Source organism: Plectropomus leopardus, chromosome 19, assembly GCF_026936395.1.
Source record: "Plectropomus leopardus strain MGB_pleo_1.0 chromosome 19, ASM2693639v1, whole genome shotgun sequence".
NCBI lineage: Eukaryota > Metazoa > Chordata > Actinopteri > Perciformes > Serranidae > Plectropomus > Plectropomus leopardus.
The window spans coordinates 27,651,980-27,675,000 of record NC_142194.1 but is presented as its reverse complement, the minus strand read 5'-3'; the positions used below and the strand labels follow the sequence as shown (position 1 = coordinate 27,675,000).

At 38.9% G+C, this 23,021-nt stretch overlaps 2 protein-coding genes across 6 annotated transcripts in view; both read left to right on the top strand.

Moving 5' to 3' along the window:
* myo15b (myosin XVB) overlaps positions 1–11,335 on the top strand; it is a 53,529-nt gene extending 42,194 nt beyond the window's left edge. The window contains exons 45-61 of the mRNA XM_088070483.1: positions 985–1,126; positions 1,263–1,374; positions 1,883–2,216; positions 2,321–2,384; positions 3,972–4,044; positions 4,145–4,221; positions 4,309–4,385; positions 4,590–4,720; positions 4,811–4,905; positions 5,030–5,107; positions 5,207–5,303; positions 6,206–6,354; positions 6,507–6,637; positions 8,346–8,479; positions 9,024–9,157; positions 9,822–9,962; positions 10,752–11,335. Coding sequence (XP_087926609.1) covers positions 985–1,126; positions 1,263–1,374; positions 1,883–2,216; positions 2,321–2,384; positions 3,972–4,044; positions 4,145–4,221; positions 4,309–4,385; positions 4,590–4,720; positions 4,811–4,905; positions 5,030–5,107; positions 5,207–5,303; positions 6,206–6,354; positions 6,507–6,637; positions 8,346–8,479; positions 9,024–9,157; positions 9,822–9,962; positions 10,752–10,838 — 2,056 coding nt within the window. The 3' untranslated portion in view covers positions 10,839–11,335. The remainder of the gene's footprint in view (positions 1–984; positions 1,127–1,262; positions 1,375–1,882; positions 2,217–2,320; positions 2,385–3,971; positions 4,045–4,144; positions 4,222–4,308; positions 4,386–4,589; positions 4,721–4,810; positions 4,906–5,029; positions 5,108–5,206; positions 5,304–6,205; positions 6,355–6,506; positions 6,638–8,345; positions 8,480–9,023; positions 9,158–9,821; positions 9,963–10,751) is intronic.
* A 2,935-nt stretch (positions 11,336–14,270) lies between these two features.
* Positions 14,271–23,021, top strand: part of tmem94 (transmembrane protein 94) — a 46,645-nt gene continuing 37,894 nt past the window's right edge. For 2 of the 5 annotated variants that reach the window (XM_042507682.2, XM_088069746.1), the window contains exons 1-2: positions 14,271–14,397; positions 17,524–17,929. In XM_042507682.2, coding sequence (XP_042363616.2) covers positions 17,906–17,929 — 24 coding nt within the window. In that variant the 5' untranslated portion in view covers positions 14,271–14,397; positions 17,524–17,905. Of the gene's footprint in view, positions 14,398–17,523; positions 17,930–22,274; positions 22,511–23,021 lie in introns of those variants that run through there. The other 3 variants (XM_088069748.1, XM_088069747.1, XM_088069745.1) reach the window with 2 other exon arrangements.

The following is a 23,021-nucleotide window of genomic DNA, read 5'->3' as shown; positions in this document are numbered from 1 at the left end:
ACAAACTAAGCACAATGAAGGGGTGAACCAGGAAGCTGGCATCGCACTGGTTTGCTCATCAAAAACCATCTGGGATTTTTGATTTTCTGCTATTAACCCATTAACACCTGAGAAAATTAGCTTGATTGGAAGAGAGTGGTGAGCAACAAAAACAGAAATGACCCAATGCCTAGCAAGAAATTTGTAAAAAACAAAACAAAAAAAAACTCAAGAAAATTACCTGAAAATTAGTTATTAGTTGAAATTACCTGACAAAGTGCTTACAAATATGATAATTCTGTAACATATTTGAAATATTTAAGCATGTTGTTTAGCCATAAATAAAGTCTTTCTCTAACAAATAAAAAACAATTACATTTTTTTAAATAAAAAAAATCAAACAAGGCAAACAAGGCTTGGAAAAGTGCTCAATTATAATAATTCTGTAACATAATTTGTAATATGTGGGCCTAATTAAAATATCTGTATAGTTTTTATCTGAAAGTTTGAAAAAAAAAATTAAATTAGATAAGAAAAAGAAGACTTGGCAAAAAGTTTTTAAAACTATATAATTCTTTAACATGATTTTAAATATCTAATTATGAAAATTATAAATTAGTTTTTTTCCCTTGCTTTTTTTCTTTTTTTCACAAGACATTTTCCCCTAGCTTTAAAAAAAAAAATGATTTTCTCAATCTGGAAATATCTAGTAATATCTTAGTATTATCTAGTATTACTGTCCAGTATATCTAGCTTTTTTTTTTAAACATTTCTTACCAAGCTGCTCACTGCCTCTTTCCCATGTTTTTGAGAGAAATCAAACCAATTTTCTCAGGTTTAAGAGATTTCAATACATGTGAAAGGAATGCAGCACAAGAGAACTGATGTCAGTCCGGGTGTTAGAGGGTTAATTTTTACCTTCTGCTTTTCACTGCCTATGTGATGTAATCACTTTCAGCTCATGTTTTGTGCACAGCCAGTTAACTCAGCTCTGCGTGTCTGTAGTTTTGCAGAGTTGTTGTCAGTGGAGCTGCAGGGTGCGCACAGAGTGGAGCTGGAGCTCAAGAGCGAGACGTTGGTGCTGCACTCATCCAGAGCTCCTCAGATGACAGCCATGATCCGAATCTTCCTGCAGGAGCTCATCAGGGTGCGTCCTCTGTCACTGATCCTCATCATTCATCTCACAGTCTTTTGATACATTGTCCTATCTTTTGGCCATGTGACTCCATGCTTGTGTTAGAAGTCCAACTTTCAGCCCAAATATCATTGTCCCTGCTCTGTAGGACTCGGGCCATGTCGTTGCTCTGAAGAGTTACATGACAGATGACAAAAGTCTGCTCAGCTTCAGAAGGGGTGACATCATCAAACTGCTGCCAATGGAAGGACAACAGACAGGTGAGGTCATTATTTGGATGCCAGATACGCCTAACCAAAACACTTAACCCTTCAAAATCTGAGCATATTGACATGATTTCTTTGAAAAACACGAGATGAATGTACTAAGACACTTCAGAATTTTTATTTTTTTAAATATAAATTTCATTTTCCTTATGAATTTCTTATTATTTTTTTGGTCATTTCTTCTTGCATTGTTCATTGCCTTCTTTCAATGTTTTTTAAAGAAATTTGTAGATTTAGAAACAACAATCAACAACAATCGAAAACAACACAAATGCTAGGGAAACTATGTGTACAATTATCATAATTACATATTTAAAATTCTGTCATTTTTCTTGGTCATTACCTGCTATTTTTGTTTTTGTTTTTTTTTTCATTAATTTTCTTGTACTATTTACAAATATCTTACTAATTTTTTAGTCATTTCTTCTTTCATTGCTTATTGCCTTGGGATCAATGCATATCAAAATCTCCTTCCCACTAAGTCATATTTCGTGTGTTCCAGCAGGCTGGCGTTTTGGCTCCTTTGGAGGGCGCTCTGGTCTTTTCCCGGAAGACCTCACCCAGCCATCTGCAGCCCCGGACTACCACTGCTTACACCTTGACCGCAGAGATGACAGGAGGAAAAGCACAAGGGGCGCCGCACCTGTCAGTCCACCCAAGGGCCCGTCCCCAGGTCCCATCAGCAGGGAGCCCATGGTCCCAATAGCGGTCCAGAAATCAGGCCAGGGCTCAGTCCAGGGCTCAGTCCAGGGCTCAGTCCAGGGCTCAGTCCAGGGCTCACTCCCGGAACTGGAGATCCTCTCTGGCATGGCGGAGTTTGCCATGAAGTATTTCAGGTATGACAGAAGAATGAAACCTATTATTGTTGATTATATTGAGATGATTTTGGTTCATAACGCGTCATGGCTAATTCTGTGCTTCCATTCTTTGTTTATTGAAGAGTGGGGACCACAGGTCTACCGGCGAGTGGAAGGAATTTTTCAGAGGTGGTTCAACACACTGAAGTAAGACTGAACAATCTTTCTGACATCAAATTCAATGGTCTGTGCTTGCTCATATGACAGTTACTGTACACAGACACATCTGTAACCATGTACAAGCTTTATACATGAGCTGTCCTGTCTCAAACCCTCAAATCACTGCTCACCTCACAGCTATGAGTATTTCTCGGTAAAATGATGTCCCTCAATCGCAGCAGTCAGACTTTAAACAAGCTACTAGTACCATATATGCCACTGCTGTTCTTAATAACATTGTTAACTGGAAAAATCTGTCAAAGGTTGATTACAAGATTTTGTTCAACCTGTCTTAAGCCTTTAAAACCGGGAGCAACATCACTTTTCTTTTGCAGCTTTCAGACACCATTCAAAAGTATTTAAACCTTTGCACCCTGAGCAAATTGCTGCAATTTCTTTCAAAAACATGAAAAAAGAGGGCAAAGAGCAACTTGGTTAAAAATGTTTCACAGATTGCAAGAAATTAGGAGATTTAGACCAGGCATGTCAAACTGGTCCACAGGGGGGCCGGTGTGGCTGCAGGTTTTGTTTCCAACCAAGTAGCAGCACACCAGACTTGACTAATTGAATCAACTGATCTCCGTCTTCAGACAGTTGATTGGTCAAACTGTGTGCTCTTGGTTGGTTGGCACAAAAACCTGCAGCCACACCGGCCCCCCTGTGGACCAGTTTGACATGCCTGATTTAGACAATAATTTTTAAAAAGTGAGGGAAACCTATATTTATAATTATCATAATTACAGTTTTAAGTTATGTTACTAAATTAGCAAATCTTAAGCACTTTTTAAATGTATTTTTTAAAACTTTTTTTTCTGTTAGTTTGTTTTATTGTTTGTATTGTTACCCTGTTGGTTGGTTGGTTGGTTGGGAAGTTGTCTGTCTGTCTGTCTTGTTGGTTGGTTGGTTGGTTGGTTGGTTGGTGAGTTGTCTGTCTTGTTGGTTGGTTTGGTTGGTTGGTTGGTGAGTTGTCTGTCTGTCTGTCTTGTTGGTTGGTTGGTTGGTTGGTTGGTGAGTTGTCTGTCTGTCTGTCTTGTTGGCTGGTTGGTTGGTTGGTTGGTTGGTTGGTTGGTGAGTTGTCTGTCTGTCTGTCTTGTTGGTTGGTTGATGAGTTGGTTGGCTGTGGGTGTTTTTAAACAGTTTTTCAGGTAATTTTCTTGTACTTTTGTACTAATTTCTTCCTAATTTTCTTTTTGATCATTCCTTCTTTGGTTGCTTGAAATCAAGTTCAGGTTTCAAAGGGTTAATACAGCACCATCCACTATTTGCTATGTAAAAGTATAGTGGAGTATTTGCACCCTGAACCCTTCTCTCTATATTCTATAATGGGATGGTTGGGTCTGATTGTCAGCGGTATTTGAAACTATCAGTCATCTCTCTCCAGAACTGCGCTCTGAGCCTTAAACATCATTAGTTCAGATTAAACCATTAACCATTTTCCCAGATGACTTGAATGTCTTGTTCAGATATGTATATGTCATTTGTTCTCACATCTCTCTTCTAATAAAGATCTTGATGTCAGTCAGACTTCTTGAACAAATGCAATTCAGCAAACTACACTGTGTTTTGTTCATCCAGGTTCCAATCCAGGAGTCCCTCATCCTCTACAATGATCCTGAAATCAATGATTTATCAGTGCAGTGCTTCATGAGTGAGTGCATCCACACATTATTACACACTGAGAGCTCTGTTACCCTGTTCCTCCATCATCCTCCCATCATCATCATCATCCCATTCATCTGTCCCTGCAGACCTGATGCAGTTCATGGGTGACATGCCAATGACAAAGAGTAACTCCCAGTCAGACTGCCTGGCCCACATCTTACTGGTCAGTGCTCTTTCAAACAGTCTGTCTAATGGACTGAATTTATACACTTTGATGGGATTTAAAGAAGAATTTCTCTGTTTTGTTCAGTTAGGGAAGGAAAAGGAGCTGCTGAGAGATGAAATCTACTGCCAGGTCATCAAGCAGACCACCAACAACCCAACCAAGTGAGTGTGTCATTTCTCCAGATTTTTGGTGCACATTTTTAATACGAATAATGAATTAAAAATAAAAATTAAAGATATTAAAGATCTTAAATTTTTTAAAAAAGTATATTGACCAAATATCAGTATATCACTCACAAGCAACTTGTTTAGGCTGATACACTGATAACTGGTAATTTATATTTTATGTTAAAACAAATTAAATAGATCTACCTGCACCCTCGGCTGGCGGCTGCTCAACCTGGTGACCGGATTCTTCCCTTGTTCTGGTACCCTGCAGCCCTACGTTACACGTCACCTCCACGACATCGCTCAGGACTACGAACACCCGTACCAAGGTACATAAACACAAGACAGTACACACAATGCCATAAAAAGAATGGTCCTTTCAGTGCACACACCCTTTATAACATATCACGTGTCCTCAGAGCTGGCGTGTGTGTGCCAGGATAACCTTCAGCAATCTCTCAATTTTGGCGGTCGCCGTAACATCCCCTCACATGCAGAGATGGAGGCCATTCTGGCAAGTTTATTTTCACACTCAAGCACATAAAAGCATGTCTATCATGGTTTATTTCATCTTTACATCCCATCATTATCAGAATTTACAGATGAACTGATTGTGATTGAGTCTCATCTTTGTGCAGGCTGGCAAAACTTCCCGACGTCTTCCTGTCCGGCTGCCAGGAGGAGTGGATTTCCCCATCAAGATACGCAGCTTCAGTGTAAGATTTATTTCTTGTTTCTTATCTATGAACAAAACAGAAAGGCCTTCTGTGTCTTATCAGTATCTCTCTCTCTGTGTGTGTGGTGTCTTCCTGTAGATGGCAATGGATGTGGTGACAGAGTTCTGTAAAGAGATGGGCATCTCAGATCTGACAGAAATCAGAGAGTTCTCCATCCTCGCCACCCGACTTCATGGTAACTTACACTGATACAGTTTCTAATCTGAGTGATACAGAGGACTGTTAGACCCTTGATCTCATTTATAGGTACGAGTCAGTCTATGGACTTTAAACAGCTTTCTTTAGCTATTTGTATATTAGAAGCTCTTATCCTCCTTCATTTTCTTTCCCTTATTTCTTTTCTTTTTTCTTTTATGTTTTTTGGGTTGTTATCAGATAATTTTCACATAACTTTTTGCAAATTTCTTGCTCTTTTTTTTAGGTTAGGCTAGTTATTTCTTGCCAAGTTGCTCATAGCCCTCCCATTTCTTTTTCTTTTTTTTTTGAAGATATCAAGCTTGCTCAGATATCAAAGGGGTTACATTTTCTACTTCTCCTCTTCTAGCTTTTAAGTCTGTAAAAGGGAAATTTTGGAACATATAACACTTAAAATGCTGTTTTTAAGTCAAATTCAAAGGCCCAGGTCACCCAGTTTACATATCTGCACCTTTTCTCACTCAGCTCTAGTAGTGTATAGGTTACAATGGTTTTTAGAGCAGTTTCTGGTTGAACAAAAGGATCTTGCTCTTTAAGAAAAAGGTCTGTCTCAAAAGGGATCATTTGCACAATGTTGTCAGACACTTAGAATAATAATATGAGCCTTTCAGTGGCAAAAAACGACTTTTATTGTCGTGGTACCCAGCTGCAGTACACTTGCTCAACACTTATACTATTTCAAAAATAGTTGTCTCCACTTAGACACAAAAACATGGGAAAATAGGTCCCAGGTTAAAAATACAAAAGTTACCGTTTAATAAAGGGAGTCTCTGCTATGCCAAATTAGAGTTGAGTCAGACAAAAAAAAAACTATTAAAAGAGACAGACTAACAGATCAGTGTCATGCACTTCCTTCTTACTCCTCTGCTTCTCCTCTGTCAGATGGGATGGTGCGTCCCCTCCATGCTGAGGAGTATCTGTTCGACTTCCTGCTGGATGACGCCTCCATCTTCTTCTCCCTGAGGAGAGTGATGTGGAGGAACCCTCTGTCCTTCATCAGTGACCTCTATGTGGAGTTCCACTACCAGCAGGTGACACATCAGGGCAGCAGGATGTTTGTAGTCACCAGTCCAGCTTCTGTCTCATTGTTGTCTATAATGTGTGTGTGTGTGTGTGTGTGTGTGTGTGTGTGCGTGTGTGCGTGTGTGCGTGTGCGTGTGTGTGTGTGTGTGTGTGTGTGTAGCTCCTGGGCGACTACCTGAGTGGTCGGCTGCTGCCCGCTCCAGCTCCGGGCGGCTTGTCGTCAGTGCAGCAGATAGCAGAGCTGTCAGCGTTGCAGCATCTGGCTCAGGGACTGCAGGGTCAGCCCTCACTGTGAGTCTCACACACTGACTGTCACAAAATGACATTACTGATCGAAGACTGGACAGCTCAACAGTAAAGAATTCAGCACAAACATATCAATGATATCCCTTTCCCACCAAAATAAGTGCATGCACAAAGGTGTTTCGAACACAGGTAAACCCCCTAAATATAGGCAATGGACTGTATTCCCACTGCAGTGAACACAGCGCTGCAGCAGAGGAGTCTGCCTCTCTGTCAGCTGGCGTGTCTATGTGTGGCTTGTTCGTTTGTGTGTCCATGCAATGTCAGGGACAGGCAGGCAGGAGAACAGGTAAACAGTAGACAGGAGCAGTAACTTTGAAAACTTTTCAGTGGTTTCTTCTCTTTCTATATGTCCATCTCTCTTTTTTAAACTCAGTGCAGACTAACTTGGATCAATGTTTGAGCACGTGGCCGCACATCATTGAATCTCAATGGTTAAGGAGCTGAAATTAGTGCGTCCACTCGGGTGTTATGGTCCCATTAATGCTGATTGGAGCCGGAGGCGATAAATTTAAAAACAACAACTTGTATCTACTGCAGAGTCATTTGACCGAAGTGTAAATGTCGAGCATACGCATTCTCATTGCATTAAAAAGTCAGATGTAAGCAGGTGTTTGTGCAGTGGGAATGAGCTTTACATGCTGAAATTTGATGAAACACAGCATTTCTGTGCAGCATCTCTGGCTTTAGTGTGGGTTGCAGTCATGAAACACCGTTTTCAGTTTTGTTCTCTATTTAGGCACAATTATACCAAACCTTCTAACCTCACTGTTACAACAAGACTGCAGCACTGCATTTTTTGTAGTTCCATTTCAGTTTATTCACTTACACTTGACACTTGGTTTTACATAACTGAATATGTTGCATGGAGTCCACTTGGAGAACAGAGAGGGCAAGTGGTCATGGAAGGAGCAGGAAATCGAAATGGATCTTTTTTTGTTCACTCAACCACCAGTTGTACAATTAGCATTATTCTGCTTTTACAAGTCATCAGAAATACCTGCAGACTCCTTTCTGTGAGCTGAAGGCGTCTTCTGCAGATAATACCAATACACTGACAGGCTCTTGGTAATTATCTGCATTACTTTCTAATTTACAAATTTCAGTTTGTGCTCTGTATCATAATTATTTTAACTATGATTGCTAGTGGTTTATGATATCTTGTGAAACAGCCATTTTTCCAACAGAACAATAATTTACATAAATATGAACTGCAATTATTTCTATGACATTTTTTAGAATAAATTATTAAGATATCAATGAGATTTTATTGACTGCTAATAGGTGAATGAATAGATGCACTTGGAAGACTGCCTATACAGACCTGCAAGATACATTAGAAAAAGTGAAGCTGAAAAGCATGTCAGACAGTTATTTCTACAAAAATGTATTTATTACTTTATATTCACCTTCTCCTTCCTCAGTGGTAAAAAAACACTTTTGTATATGACTACACCCTAACCATGGATACATTTTCTTGCATTAAATGCATAACTGCAATGCATTGTGGGTTATATAAACCTATGCTTTACCACAGTATCCTGACAATTTTGTAAATATGAGCAACAGTCTTCTGGATACACATGCATTATTTTGGTTTCTGTGTTGTCATCACTTAACTCAACTGAAAGGCTAAACTCTTAACGTCCTCTAAGTGTGTGTATTTTGACCCTTGCTGATCGTATTTCTCCACAAGGCCGGAGATAAAGGAGTACCTGCCCTCTCAGGACGGGCTCAGCAGTAAAATCGAAGAGATCCACTCCTTCTGTCAGGGTCAGATCGCTGCCATGCACTCCCTCAGCCCTCAAGACGCCAAAATTCAATTCATTGGTGGGTAGGATTTCTCCTCTTCTCTCGTCTCCTTCTCTTATTGAATCGGTTTTATCTTTTTCCTTGGTGTCATGGTTTGGAAGTCTCTCTATAAAGAACAGGAGCTCTTTAAATGAGATTGTGAAATGGTCAGTAAGCATCCCTGTATACCAGACAGTTACAGCAGGTAGCCAATGCCATTTTAAATGATGAACTGCATCCTTCGCACAGTGAGTTTCATCTTCTCCCCTCTGGAAAGAGGTTTTAAATCCCACTGTGTAAAACTAAGCATAAAAAACAGCTGCTATCACACTGGTGAACAAGCTGTAGGAAAATTGCACAAAATTGCACATTGCACAAGATTTATTTATTTGCAGTTTTTAGATTGTTTTTATTTAAGATTTGGTTTTTATAGTTTAGTGTTTTTATTGGTATTTGTTATGTACCATTTCAATTTGCACTAGGACACTTTATCTTTTTTATGTTTTCTCTCCTCTCCTCTTCTCTCCTCCTCTTCATCCTCCTCCTCTGATGATGATAACTGTATTTGTGTGAATCCTCTCAGAGTTCCTGAGCAGCCTGCCTCTGTTTGGCTCCAACACTTTTGTGGCCAAGAAGGTGAGCCTGCGCAGCTGTCCCTCCCCGTGCATGGTCAGCATCAGCCAGGAGGGGGTACTCTTCCTTCACCCTAAAACACAGGTACCTTGAGCAGCCATAGCACTGCAACACTTTGCTAAGAAATACCACCTTAATGCTGCTGGCTGTGTCTGAATGTGTCTAAATTGTCAGGGAAGAATATTTTATTTTTTAAAGATTCCTTTCCTTTTTATTTGTATTGGAGTCATGCTGGTCAAAGCTTCAGTTTTGTGTGTCTGTGTGACCATGTAAGATCTGGTTCTTGTTCCAGTTCCCTTTTAGACAGTCAACATTGGTGTTGGATATTTTTTCCCATGTTTATGATATTCATATTTTATTTATTTTATTATTAGTATAATATTAGATAGTATGAAGTTTACAATTTACAACTAGATACTTTCCCCATAATACAACATACATGCTGCTATGTTTCCTTGCACTGTTTTTTGTTTTTTTTTTTTTTACATCTCAGGTTAGTCCAGAATAAGTGTAGGATGCTGTTTTTTCCAGGCCGGTCAATTTAGAATCCATTTAGAATTTTCAATGATGTTTTTCGTCTTTAGAAATATGTCCTACAGGCCTGTGTTGGGATGCAAATGACCCTACTACTACTGAAAACAGCAGCTATATTAAGCAGCTATATTTTATGTCAGTGGTGCCCAACATGCAGTTGTTGCTAAAAATTCAGGGTCAGCCATGTAAAGCTCGATGTTTCTCTGTCCTGCAGGAGCGCGTGTTTCTGATTCCTCTGGCCGACGTGCAGTCCATGCGCACCATCCGTCCCAAGAAACAAAGCAAAGTGCCATCTGTGGACATCAATTATGGCAATCCAGGCCGACCCAAAAAAGTCACCATTCATCTCAAAGAGGTAGCAAAGATATTCACATTGTGCACGACTGTTTTTTACAAAATGTGTCTTAGTTTTGCTTGTTTGGGCTGCCAGTCTCTTTAGACGATGAAAGAAATGTGGTCAAAATATATGAGAAATTCTTATAATAAGATCCAAATAGAGATTCTATGATGAGCAGAAGAAAAATGCATTCATGAATAAGTATGTCTGTCATTTTTTCAGAAATGACTGAATTGCTGTCTCATTACAGTCGTTGTAGGACATACATATATAAACTGAATGAAACTGAAGAATAGGGAACAAAATATGAGAATACCAAATGAAACTTGGAATGGAATGAAATGTGACGTCATTAAGGCATCAGTGCCATCTTATGTTTTTGAGAGAGTAGGAGCAGCATCCAGGCTCCCTGACCTGCCTTCATTCCATATTCTCACATTTAATTCCATATTCTTAAATTTCTTTCCATATTCTCACATTTAATTCCATATTCTTAAATTTCTTTCCATATTCTCACATTTAATTCCATATTCTTAAATTTCTTTCCATATTCTCACATTTAATTCCATATTCTTAAATTTAATTCCATATTCTCACATTTAATTCCATATTCTCACATTTAATTCTATCTATCTGTCCATCTGTCTATATGTTGTGTATATGTGTTTATATATATATATATATATATATATATATATATATATATATATATATATATATATATATATGGTGAAATTTGACTACATGGAATGAAAGTCTGAATACAACATGCAGCTGTGTCTGATTGAGTCTCTCTCTGTCTTCCAGGCTAAGGAGTTGTGCCACATCCTTGCTCTTATAATGGAAGAGTTGATCCGACCATCAGTCTCCAGCTCCATCTCAAACCGCCAGTAGACACACCACACACACACACACACACACACACACGCACACACACACACACACACACACACACACACAGAGTATTGAGAATTTTGTGTTTACCCTTTTTATTAATTTATCTTTTTTTCTGTGGAACTTCCTGGACAGACTCTCACTGATGAAATGGACTGAAAAGAATCATAAATATGCATGCATGATGCTGATCCTCTCTCTGACATTATGTTCTCTGAGAAGGAGCGAGCTGACACATGTATTACTCCGATCAAAGAATACCAGTAAATACAGGAAGAATCTGAGTTATTAACCCAGTTTTATTGTTATTATTATTATTTTTAGGAATAAGTCAATGCCTTAAAATGATTCTTTTTGTGCATTATTATTCTGTGATATCATTCATAAAATGTAAAGTTTGCTAATCATTATTGGAAGTGCATGTATTGACGATGTCATGTAATATAACTGAATAATTTATATACATTTAAAGAAATACAGTATGTTGATTAATTACATTTCATGGTGATTTTTTTTCTTTTATATTTTCTTAAAAAGAAGTTTCCACAAAAATAAATACCAAGCCAATCTTCTTAGGGAGGGGTTTCACATATGCAAACCTATGAGAACTTCCCCTGAAGGTTCTCAGAGGTTTAAATAAATAAATACGGAAATAAATGAATAATCTTCACAGAATATTTAGGGTTTCCCTATCCTAAAGTTTCTTCATGGGTATGTTCCCCTAAAGGCTCTCAGAAATTATTTTTTTTAAACAAAAAACCTTCATAGAACCTCTGGGATACGTTCCCTAAAGGTTTCTCAGTAAGTTTAAAAAAAAGGCCCTTACAGAATCTCTGGGGTATGTTCCCCCACATGTTTTCAGAGGTTTTATTTAAAAAAAAAAAACCAACACTTTGTGAAACATTCTCTTAAGGTTCTCAGAAAACAGAAAAAGATCCCTCACAGCAACTTTGGGGTATGTTCTCTAAAGGTTCTCAGAGTTGAAAAAAAATCTTCACAGATCCTCTGGGGTACATTCCCTAAAGATTCTCAGACTTTTTTAAAATTTTAAAACCTTTACAGAACCTTAAGGGTAAATTTCCTGAAGGTTCTTTAAGGGTTAACAGAACCTCCTGGGTCATTCCCTCAAGGCTATCAGAAAGTTTGTCTTTTAAAAACCTTCACAGAACATCTGGGATTTGTTCCCTGATGGTTCGTAGAGATTTTCTTTTAAAGTCTTCAAAATTGTGATTAGGGACTGTAATTTCATTACATATTTCTCAATAACTGTAACCGATTACAATTACATTTATTTGGTAATTTAATTACTGTATCTAGTTACTCCACAACACTGGGACTCACTGAGAAGTGGCAAAAAGATCAAGCACAGAAATTTTCATCATCATTCATCAGTCATTTTCTAATGTGTATCGTGATGAATTCATCATGTGGATTATAACACACAATGCTGCATTTGGTTTTAGGTCAAAGTCAGTATGGTTTGAGTTAATATTTCATTTTCAAAAACACAGAGTGAGCTTCCGTTTGATTCTATAGAATCAAATAATATATCTTACATTATTAAAAATGTACCCGTGTTATTTAGTGTGGGCCAGCTTCATCCTCTGTTGAATACCAGAAACAGGACTCATATTAAAAGCCACTATGAGGAGCAGTGTGGGACAGTTGGAATGCAGGTCCAGCCGAGGCTGACAGGTATTGATTTATACAGCGAGTGAAATTACACAGAGGAGGCAGCCGAGCAACCTGACCTCAGCTTCTACTGACGCAGTGTGGTGACTGCAGGGACGCCGCCTCAAGGTTATACAGTACACTGACTGCCTGGCTCTCTCTCTCTCTCTCTCTCTCTCTCTCTCTCTCTCTCTCTCTGTGTGTGTGTGTGTGTGTGTGTGTGTGTGAAGCCAATACAACAATCAAAATCAAGTGCAAGACTGCTGGATTAAACTGCAAACAATGGCTTTATTGAGAATGATGAGTCATTAACTGATGGTTTATAGCTTGTACCATTAAAGGGCTGTTTGCCCCCAAAACAAGGACAGACAATGTTCCTCAGACATATAGTGCTAATTATCAATCTACAGTCAGATCTTTGGTACCATTATTACCATGGTGTAATAACATGCTTATGTTATTCTAAATGTGCAAGAAATTTTTAAAAATACAAGCAAATGTCAAGAAAATGACATATACCTATAAGTAAAGAAGCAAGTTAAACAAGACTTGCAAAAAGTGCTTAGGAATTATAATAATTCTGTAACATAATTTTAAATATTTGAGGTCAATAGTTTTATATTTAATTTTTTACTGTTTTTTTTTTTTTTTTCAATTTTCCCTTTTTCTCTAGCTTTTTGTAAAATAATTTTCTACTAATTTTTTTTTGCAATTTGGGGAACATTTCTTAACTTCTTGCCTTTTCCCATATTTTTTTGTGATCAAATTCTTATTTAGTTTTTGTGCAGGATTTAATAATAAATCATATATACATAGCCACATCTCATCCATATATGCCCATATGTTTTACCAATATTGTGGGTACTGGTACCCCAGAAGGAAAGTTAACCCTTTGTCTAACCCTTCCCTCCCTGACCCAGCTGGCTTAGAATGACCTGGTATCTCGACATTGTACACTAAATAAATAAAAAAAAGTTTAAAAAATAATACAGAAATAACTAAGATGAAAAGATGAATGATTATGAAAGAAAAACGTTTTTGAAAGAAAGCAAACAATTTACTCACAGTTCAAAGGTTTAAAATACTTACTATAGGCGCCTGAAAGCAACACAAGAAAAGTGATGCTGATCTGAGTTTCAAAGGGTTAAATAGGATTTTCTCCCATACATTTTACCTTGCTGTTAAAGAGTAAGAAAGCTGGTTAAAATCATAACTTCTGCTCTTTTCCTTTCCTGCCTGCAGATTTGGGCAGTATCACCACAAATAAGCAGCTTTGGAGGAAGTATTCAGACCTTTAACTGAAGGAGAAATAGCAATCTAATAATGTAAAAATGTAAAAGCATTGGAATCAAGATTTTAACTCAGTGAAAGTACAAATGTATCATCAAAAACAATCTTTTTTTTCATATTCTTTTCATATATCCACTCATAGTCTTTCCTTGCAGTGCTGCATTCAAGTCAAACGGGGCAATAGGAGGATCACACAAGTTAAACAGGAAACAAGCTACAGTTCAATTGCATTTACTCATCATCATCCTCTGGATATCATGTTATCGTGTGAATTTTCCCTCTATTGTAATAATCTTTTCCATTGACTTCTTTGTAATGTCTTAAATTGGCAGCTGCCGCCAGAGAAAATTTGATGTTTCCTATTTCAAAACAGAACTATAAACAGTTATAGAAAATTTAGCCTCGCCCACTGTGGTATCAGCCAATCAGACGATAGAGAAATCTGGCGCCGTCCAATTACGACACACTATCCATTCTTCCAGGCAAAATGCTCCCCCAACATGGCTGCTGCTGGACGGTGAAGGCTCAGAAGTGCGTTTGTGTTTAAGAGAAAGACACTGTTTTAAACGGTTAGCAACGAAGACACAGGAATAAAGAGGTGAGTTCGCAGACTAATATTGTGCATTGTCGGGCTGTGTCGTTATACAGTCAAAATGTCGACAGTGTAGTTAGGTCGAAGCGTCTGCTGTGTTAGCATATGCCTTTGACATCAAGAGAAGAGGACGTTAGCCGCGATGCCAGTAGTCTGTATGGACAGGAAGCTAACGTCAACTTTTCGACGCTAAATGTTTTTAGCATTGTTACTCATAACGTAGCAAACACGTTGTTGTCAATTCAGTGATACAAAGACATTACACGCGCCGTCTGCTCGTGGTGTAATATTTAGCTTCCATTGTAACTCGTGGGCAATAGAGTGAGCACTTGATGTCTTTGTAATGTTTTGTCGACTGAATGAACATTAGAAAGCTAAACTTGCATGCGACATTTTCTCATGTGTCACCTGCATTACGTCAGTTTATCATTTATAGTTGACGTCAAATACACAATGGAAGTTTAAGGCAATTTCGACACTTAATTTCAGGCTCACTTAATAAACGTGGAAGTAGACTGCAGGGACGAAAACAAATCAATTTAAAGTCGTTCAGCTCGTCTGACGAGGATTAGCTCGCTAAATTTACTCAGCTAGTAGTAGACGCATTTGGACTGGATCTCACCCACGCATTAGTTAGATGACTGTTCTAAACTAGGGAAGTAGTAGTTACATTTGTCGCCAGAACTGGACACACCTGTTTTGGCACCAGGCAGATATGCGAGTTTGGGTTTTCCAGGTAAAGTGAAAGTTAAGCCAAGGATAAGAAGCATCCCAGACAAAAACGTATGTCATTTCCTGTCAGTGTGCACTAAACTTGGCAAACCATGATTGGCCCTATTCATTTAAAACATTTTGAGATGTGACAGTAGGGAAAGCACAGGCTTAACTAATAAAGTAAATGATAGTCCAGTTCCATTTATGTGCTTGAGTTTGGGGTTCCTGGTATCACACTGTCATGACCTGCTCTGTCACTTGAGTCCTGATGGCTTTGCATAACCAGCGCCTCTGTTGTTGAGTTACAGAAAACAGTCTTACTTTATAATCAGTACAACTGTGATACTTATGATTTGAATTAGGTGCCTGTTAGGGTAGGAAGTGGTCCCCCAACCATTTTCTAATTCATAATTAAAATGAAATGATTCATATGGGGAGTTTTTTTTACTTTTAATATACGTAAGGTGTCAGAGTGCATAAAACAGCATGAAAATAGAGCTTGTTTATCAAAATAAGTGTCAGTGGAGGATCCCCCGCACCTCCGACAGAGGTAAGCTTCGAATGTTCTACAGTCCTAAAAATGGCCTAAATTGCAAGAAATGTCCTAAAGTTTGAGAAAGGTCCTGGAATCTCAGAAATGTACTGAGAGAACTGTCCTAAAATCCTAGAATTTCCCTAAAATTCAAAATGTCCTGATATCCTAGAAATGTCTTAAAATCGTAGAAAAATCCTAATAAGGTTTAAAATCCTAGAATTGTCCGAGAATCTGAGATATGTCCTAACATCCTAGAAATGTCCTCAAATCCTTGAAATGTTGTAAAATCCTAGAAATGTCCAGATATCCTAGAAACATCCTCAAACTCAAGAAGTGATGTAAAATCCTAGAAACATCCTAGAATGCTTGAAACATCCTAAAATGCTAGACATTTCCCAAAGTCCTAAAATGTCCTAAAATGCAAGAAATGTTTAAAAATCCTAGAAATGTCCTAAACTTCTAGAAACATGCATGGGGCTGCTGCAACTGGGCCCTGGCCTCCTCTCATTTTGCAAAAATGGCCCCCAAGCAAAGCAGTTAAGTATATCTGCAGTACACCCTCTAACCTTTCAGTGTGTGCGGCTCTTTTCTCTTCTGTTTGGCTGAGCACTGTCAACTGTTTGCCAATGGAGACTGCTGACTCTGGAGTTCATTGAGGTTTTTGCGCCAGAGGAAGCTGCTTATGTGGTCAGAGTGAGTGGCGAGCCTGCTGTCAGTAGATTCAGGGCCTTGGTCTGCTTTTCAATAGAGCTGTTTTGCTAACATCTGGGTGCTTTCGCTGTAGCCCCAACACCATACAACATGACAGCATGGAGGATAACCACGCAGCTTGAACTGATGTGCAGGGTTTCCAAGGTCAGGGAGAACCTGGAAAAGTTGTGGAATTTCACAATCAACTTTTTCAGGCCTGGAAAAGCCTGAAAAAGTCATTAAAATGTGTTGTAATAAATTAAATTCCATAAATATAACATAGGGATGAGTTTATCTTCTGTAGCTGACAACGTTATGTAGCTTTAATATGTGTGGATATGTGGCAACGTTTTGGTTATGTTTTAGTGTATTTTTTCATCAAAAAAAGTTTCCTTATTTTCTCCCCCTATTCTGTCTTCATGTATTCCCATCAGGCATGTCAAACAATTTTTAAGCACATTTTGCTAAGGTTAGGGGCATTCAACTTTAAATAGCTGTATTTTGTATGTTGTGCGACTGATTTTTAAAGAAAACATGCCTTCCAAACTGGTGGGTTGGAAAAATGTGGAAAAAATTGTCTTTTGTGACTTTTTTAAAAAGTTTTTTTCTTTAACAATTTATTTTTAGAAAATGTTAAAATGTAGCGGTAATTTTCTTTATATTTCTCTCAAGATTTATTTTAAAAACCCCACAGTTTTGGAAGGCATATTTTCTTAAGAACATTCAGCAATTCAATTTTTTTTACATGTTCAGCAATTTTATAGAAAACTGAAGAATTTTTTTTTTCCTCTTTCGAATGCATGTTTTCTTTGAAAATCGCCAAAATAAAAACGCTTGATCATATCCAGAAACTGTGAAAACAGAAATTACAGAATTATTGCTGGATTTTCAAATCTCCGATGGTCCTTGAACACATCACTGGGGATGCTGAAATTCTGTTTGAATAGAGTTTGAAATTATATGGTTAAAAAATGCTGGGCAAATGGACAAAGGAAAAAAAATATTTGGGGTCCTTGAACAGTCGTGAAAAAGTTTTGTCTATGACAATGTGTGGGAACCCTGATTGTGGAAATAACGCCTTCCAACGTGAATTTAACAACCAATGTCTGAATTTAACCTCTGCAATGTAGGTGAATGTAGGTGTCATGCCAGTTAGATTTCTTACTGATTCTTGTTCTTTGATTCATCCACAGACCTCTACATGACTGTTAGGAAGAGGGTCTCTGTGCCGCACCTGAGCAACAAATAATCCTCCATACTAAAACCCCAAATCCCACAGTTCCCTGCCTCTCTCTGCTGGTCCCTGCAGGTGTCGGCGTGCCTCCTGCCACACTGGCAGAGGAGGCAGGGCAGGAGGTGTTGCCAGGGGGAGGACCAAGGCTGCACCTGCCTGCTCTCTCCATCTTCCTCCGTCCAAATCATAACAACTTCATCTGCAGCTTCCTCAGGCAGCGGACTGAGAGCGATCCGGTTTGCAGCGACCACGCTGGGACATTGCAGAGCGGCGCTGACGGGGCTCTGCCAGGTGGCGTCGGCTGGTTGAGGAGCAGAGCATGTTGAGTGGTTGTGGTTGCCATGGAGCAGCAGGATAAGAAGCAGGTGAGTTTGGTGGCTTAATTCAGCATCTGCCAATGCTCGAGCTGTCCCTGAGGTGGGGAGTTGTTTACTGAACAGATAGGACCCTTGAGATTTAGGCTGCTCTGAGGGAAGTGCTTAGCTATGCTGCAGTGTCTCCTAGCAAAGGTTCACACTCAAGTTTTATGTGGCACTCCGCAGGGAAAAATTAGCTTAATTTCTGAAAGAGCGGATTTGTAAACAGATACATTTCTTAAAGGCCCCTATGCACCATGATTCAGGGCTGTGTTAAGATGAGTATCACCAGTAGAATCAACTCAGAGAGCTCTTAACTTAACCTAAAAGTTTTTACTAAGGAGCTATGACATTAATTAGGAAAATTCTCAGATCAACTTTGAGCAAGGATGGGATAAAAAATTTTATCTTAGTGAGGAGGTGTGGTTGACCCTATTGCTAGGCATGTTGCATTCTGGTGTGATTGGTTGTCACAGACATGCCCTTTTGTGAGTCTGCACGGTGTGGACACCCAGTGGATATGACATGAGCTGTGTCACAATATGTGACTGTGAAAGCGCTGTTTGTGTGATCACATTGCTGCCCAGTTTCATTTTTCCAGCTGGAGATATTTTAGTGTTGTGTTCACTTTTTTTACATCATTATTGCATTGAATGGAAGATGTGAGCGAATCTCTAACACTCCGCTGCATGTTATTTACATCTCCTTCACTGCTGGGGAGGGAGAAGCAGAAACTGCCAACCAATTTACCTTGAAGCCCCCCTTTTCTCTCACTTTCCGTCCCTCTCTCGCCAGCTCTGTCTCTCCAACGGTTCTCCACATGTTCCGTCACTTTCCGACGGAACATGTCCATTAAAACTCTGCAAAAATGCAGTTTAACCATCAGAGAGTTCACGACAGTTTCATTAAAAAAAGAGCGATAAATAAGCGTTAATTTAGTGAGAACCCAACCTGATTCAAGCCAGTGGGAGCAGTGAGAAAATACAGCCCGGAATCAAACCTCTGAAACATTCTCCCTCCACCATCTAATCTGTAGCATTTCATTAACTCACTCTCATCCGGCGTTTGGAGAATATTTCCAGACCTCTTTGTCTTTCTGCTGTTTTCTCCTCTGCTTAGGAAACTCTTAAGCCTCTTTAAAGTCCTCCTCCCTACCCCGAAGAGTTTTTCGCCTTAGGAGCTCTTTTAAGTGCTAAGGCAGTTTGTAAATAACTTTTATCTCTACCAGGACTTTATCCTAACTTGAAGGGAAAATTCTTATGGCCCCAGAATTCTGTTGCTGTCGTCTACAGCTGATGAGATAACGAGGTATTTTAGGGGGTTCCCAGTAGCTCAGTTGGTAAAGCGGGTGCCGCACATACAGAGGCTGCGTCTACATTGCAGCGTTCTCAGGTTAGATATAGATATAATTAGAATAGTCACCATTATGACCCTTAATCACATTATTCCATAGTGAGTTAAATAGTGAAAATAAACTATTCAACAAATTTTAGGGGGCTCGTAGGCTTTCAAAAGGACCCCTGGTTGAGAACCACTGATCTAAATCACTTTATCTGGAGGTAGAAACTTACAGTGTAAGTAATCATCTCCCACTGCACAGGAAAACTGTGTGTGCATGCTAGGGTTGGGCAATGTTGAATGTTAAAATTTTCCAATCAGCAATATGTTTGGATAGTTTTGTAATAATTTTGCTGTTCACTATTTTACCATTTTCACCTTTGAAATAAGTTTGGCTTAGCTGGAGATTTGTCTGCAGTATGTCTTAATATCTTTGTTAAGCACAGTGTTATTATAACCGATAGAAACAAAGTCAAATGTACAAAAATAAGATCCAACCATTACTGTCTTAAAATAATGCATACAGAAAAATGTAAAAATTCAACTCTAGAAATGGATTTTTTTGGTCCACTCTTTGAAATACAACATTACTTCACATTCTGCCATGTTCCTCTTTCACATGACGCCCTTGATCATTTTCGATCATTGCCGTCGAACCCACTTGAAGGGTCAAATGGTCAAACCTGTTCAGTTAAACATAGATGTGTGGGCATTTCACAACTCAACAGCATGAACAAAATCCTGGCCGCCGCTGACCTATTGCTCAAGAGGCTCAAAGAAAAGCTTTCTATCTCACTGTTCCCACCTATGTGTGCTGTGTTCTGTTATATAATCATTACCTCACAACAGTACAGTCAGAAGCATGAAGCTGCACTCCCTCTGAAGGAGGCATGAATGTCCCTGAAGTCTTAGAGCTATAGTAGTTCTTTATGCACATTGTGAATAACATGACATAGTGTTGGTTGATACAGTGAACATCCCAGTCGTATTAATGAATATTTTTTTTAATGTATGTATGATGGATACTTAATAAATAGTGAATTGGTAATAGAGATGTGAAGTATATGTTGTTGGCATATACTGAGGCAAGTTCAGCAAAGGCATCTGCTCATGGTCTCTTCCTTTAAATCACTGCCTTTCTTGTTGAACTGAAATTTGAATTCTGTCCCTGTTATGTGTGAGGTAATAGAAACTACCATAAAACTTCAATTAATAGCCCGGGCTATTGTGTTATTAAATCAATGAATTCAACAGGCTTATATTTGAGACAGGCATTTATATGAGACGGGCTTTTAATTCATTTCACACAAAACTTGCTCAGCAAAGATGGGAAATACAGTCAAATTATTTATTTAACCATTTGAGACCTGGGTAAATTGGCTTAATTTTTCCTCAAAATGACCAAGAGGTAAGGAAGAAATCTGTGAAAAGTACAAGAAAATTACCTGAAAATTTGCCCCCCAAAAAGTAAAAAAAATAAATAAATAAAATAAATCAAATTCAAAGCAAGAAATGGCCTGAAAAAAGCTTGAAAATTATAATTAATAATTCTACTCATCTGTTGTTTTTTTTGTGTGTGTGGGGGGGTCTTTCTTGTGTGCTGTGCCGATAATACTGTCTTCTTTGATGCTCAAGGTTTCAGTAAAATTAACTGAATGATTGAATTGCAGAGAAGCTAACGATGTGTGTAGCATGTCCTTATTGACTAACGTTTAAACATATATACATATTTATATGCGTGATCTAAGTAGCTAACTAACTTACTAACATTATCTCCAGCAGGTAGCCAACAACCCGGTTTTATGCATCTAAAGAACTTCTATAGAAATGAACTGCATGGTAACCAGACCGGGCCTCTAACTGAAACAGACCTTTACTGCCATACCGCTGTTACACTTTAACTGTCTGCTAATGCTTACATCCAACTGTTTACTGGAAGCTTCAAGTCTGCAGCAAAAACATCGACACTTCAATCCCAAGACAAGCCAGGTCCTTCAGAATAAAAGCACCATGGGTTGCGCTTTGATTTATTTAATTAGAACAATACTGTATTTAACTTAACTATTTTCCTACTTTATTTATTTTTATACTTTATTTAACATTGTAACAGCATTTTATTATACTTTATTATAACATTAGTTTATTTAGCTTTATTTTATGGCAGTAGCTATTTTTATTTCACTCAGTATATCACTTAGTAGACAGTTTGTGCCCCCTGGAAAAGCAAACAAACAAAAAAAACAAATGTAGGTGGAAATGTCAGTGCGTGAAAAATATTTTTTTATAATGACATTTTGACGGAACAAATACTGGTGTTTGTTTATGCATGTACACACAGAGTGGTTAGCTTATTAAAAATGTAAGATAACACAAATACAAAAAAAAAGAAATCATAAGCAGTCCTGCAACACATCCTCCCATTCATGAAGGTTAGAATGTCCAGCTTTTGTTGAAAATATTTCAGAGAGTTATTGATTCATCATTGATCATTTTAAAGGCTGCAGCATTGCCCAGTCTCCCTGAACTTGTACATCTTAAATTTAGTATTTTTCTCAACCTTTCTCAAGACTTCTCCATGTTGGCTGGATTCCAAAAGCAACTGTGGTTGTGATTTTTTTGTTGTTGAATGTCTCCACTGATTCTCTCTGTGTGCATCCCTCCATCATTGCAAAATATGCTAAGCCGGCAAAAGCGGAAAATAGCGTAAGCAGGGTTACACAGGCCAGGTTGGTATTGTTCCTCGCATCAAAAGAGCCCCCCCTCTCCCCACTATGTCTGGCCTCTCTCAGCCCCCCCTCCTGTCGCTCTGTAGTCGGGGTTTTGTTGCTTAGTTCCCCAGCCAGCTGTTGAACTGAATTGAACCGAATGAGGCTCGCTCCATGCCAGAAAGGCACCCAGACTTGGCGTTTTTGAATTAAAGTCCAAGCTGGCAGCGTGCTCTGATGCTGGGCTCTGTTGTCTGCAGCCCAGTGACGAGGGAAATTTGGGTGAGGTTTTTTTGCAGCATCTCCAGTCCTCTCCTCACTGTAGACATGAGCAGGCTCCGGTTAGGACTTCACCCACATTTCGACTACTAGTTTGTGAAATGATTCTCATCACGTAGCACGGCTGTCGTTGGATATTGCCCTTGTAGCTCAGCAGTGGTGATAGAGATTTTAGTGAGGCAGAGCAGAGCAGAGCAGAGCAGAGCAGAGCAGGGCCGTCATGGTGTTGAAGATGGGAGATGGGATCTTCCTCAGGAAGAAGAGCAGTGTAAGTTGTCTTGATTGTTTCTGTCTGTGTGTGTGTGACGGAACATATTCTTCTCAGTGAAGACTGAACAAATGTAACAAGAATGTCAGTTGCCTGTTTGGATGAATGGCAGTGTCAGATTTACTGTAGGAAAAGCAAGTCTCTCAGTGTCAGTACAAGTGTTTGCATGTTGTGAATGTTAAATGATTTGTTGGTGAGCATCATGGTTAATCTAGATCCTTCCCATGTTGTAGGCATGCTCTGCTTTAATCAGGCTGTTTAGGCTCCTTGTGTCTCTGTGTGCTTACGTCTGTCTGGAGGATTTTTGTTAAGGCTTTGTTACTCTGGGGAAATGGGGAGATATTTATAGCTTGCCTGTGTGGGATGTTGAGCTCGAAAGCTGAACCCTGTGTGTGTGTATGTGTGTGTGTATGAGAAAGAGAGAGTTTTCATATTTGTGTAAGTCTTTCTGTTTGCCCTCACAGTGACATGGAGAGTGGGAAAGGTTGCTTTCCCACTAACCTTACATATG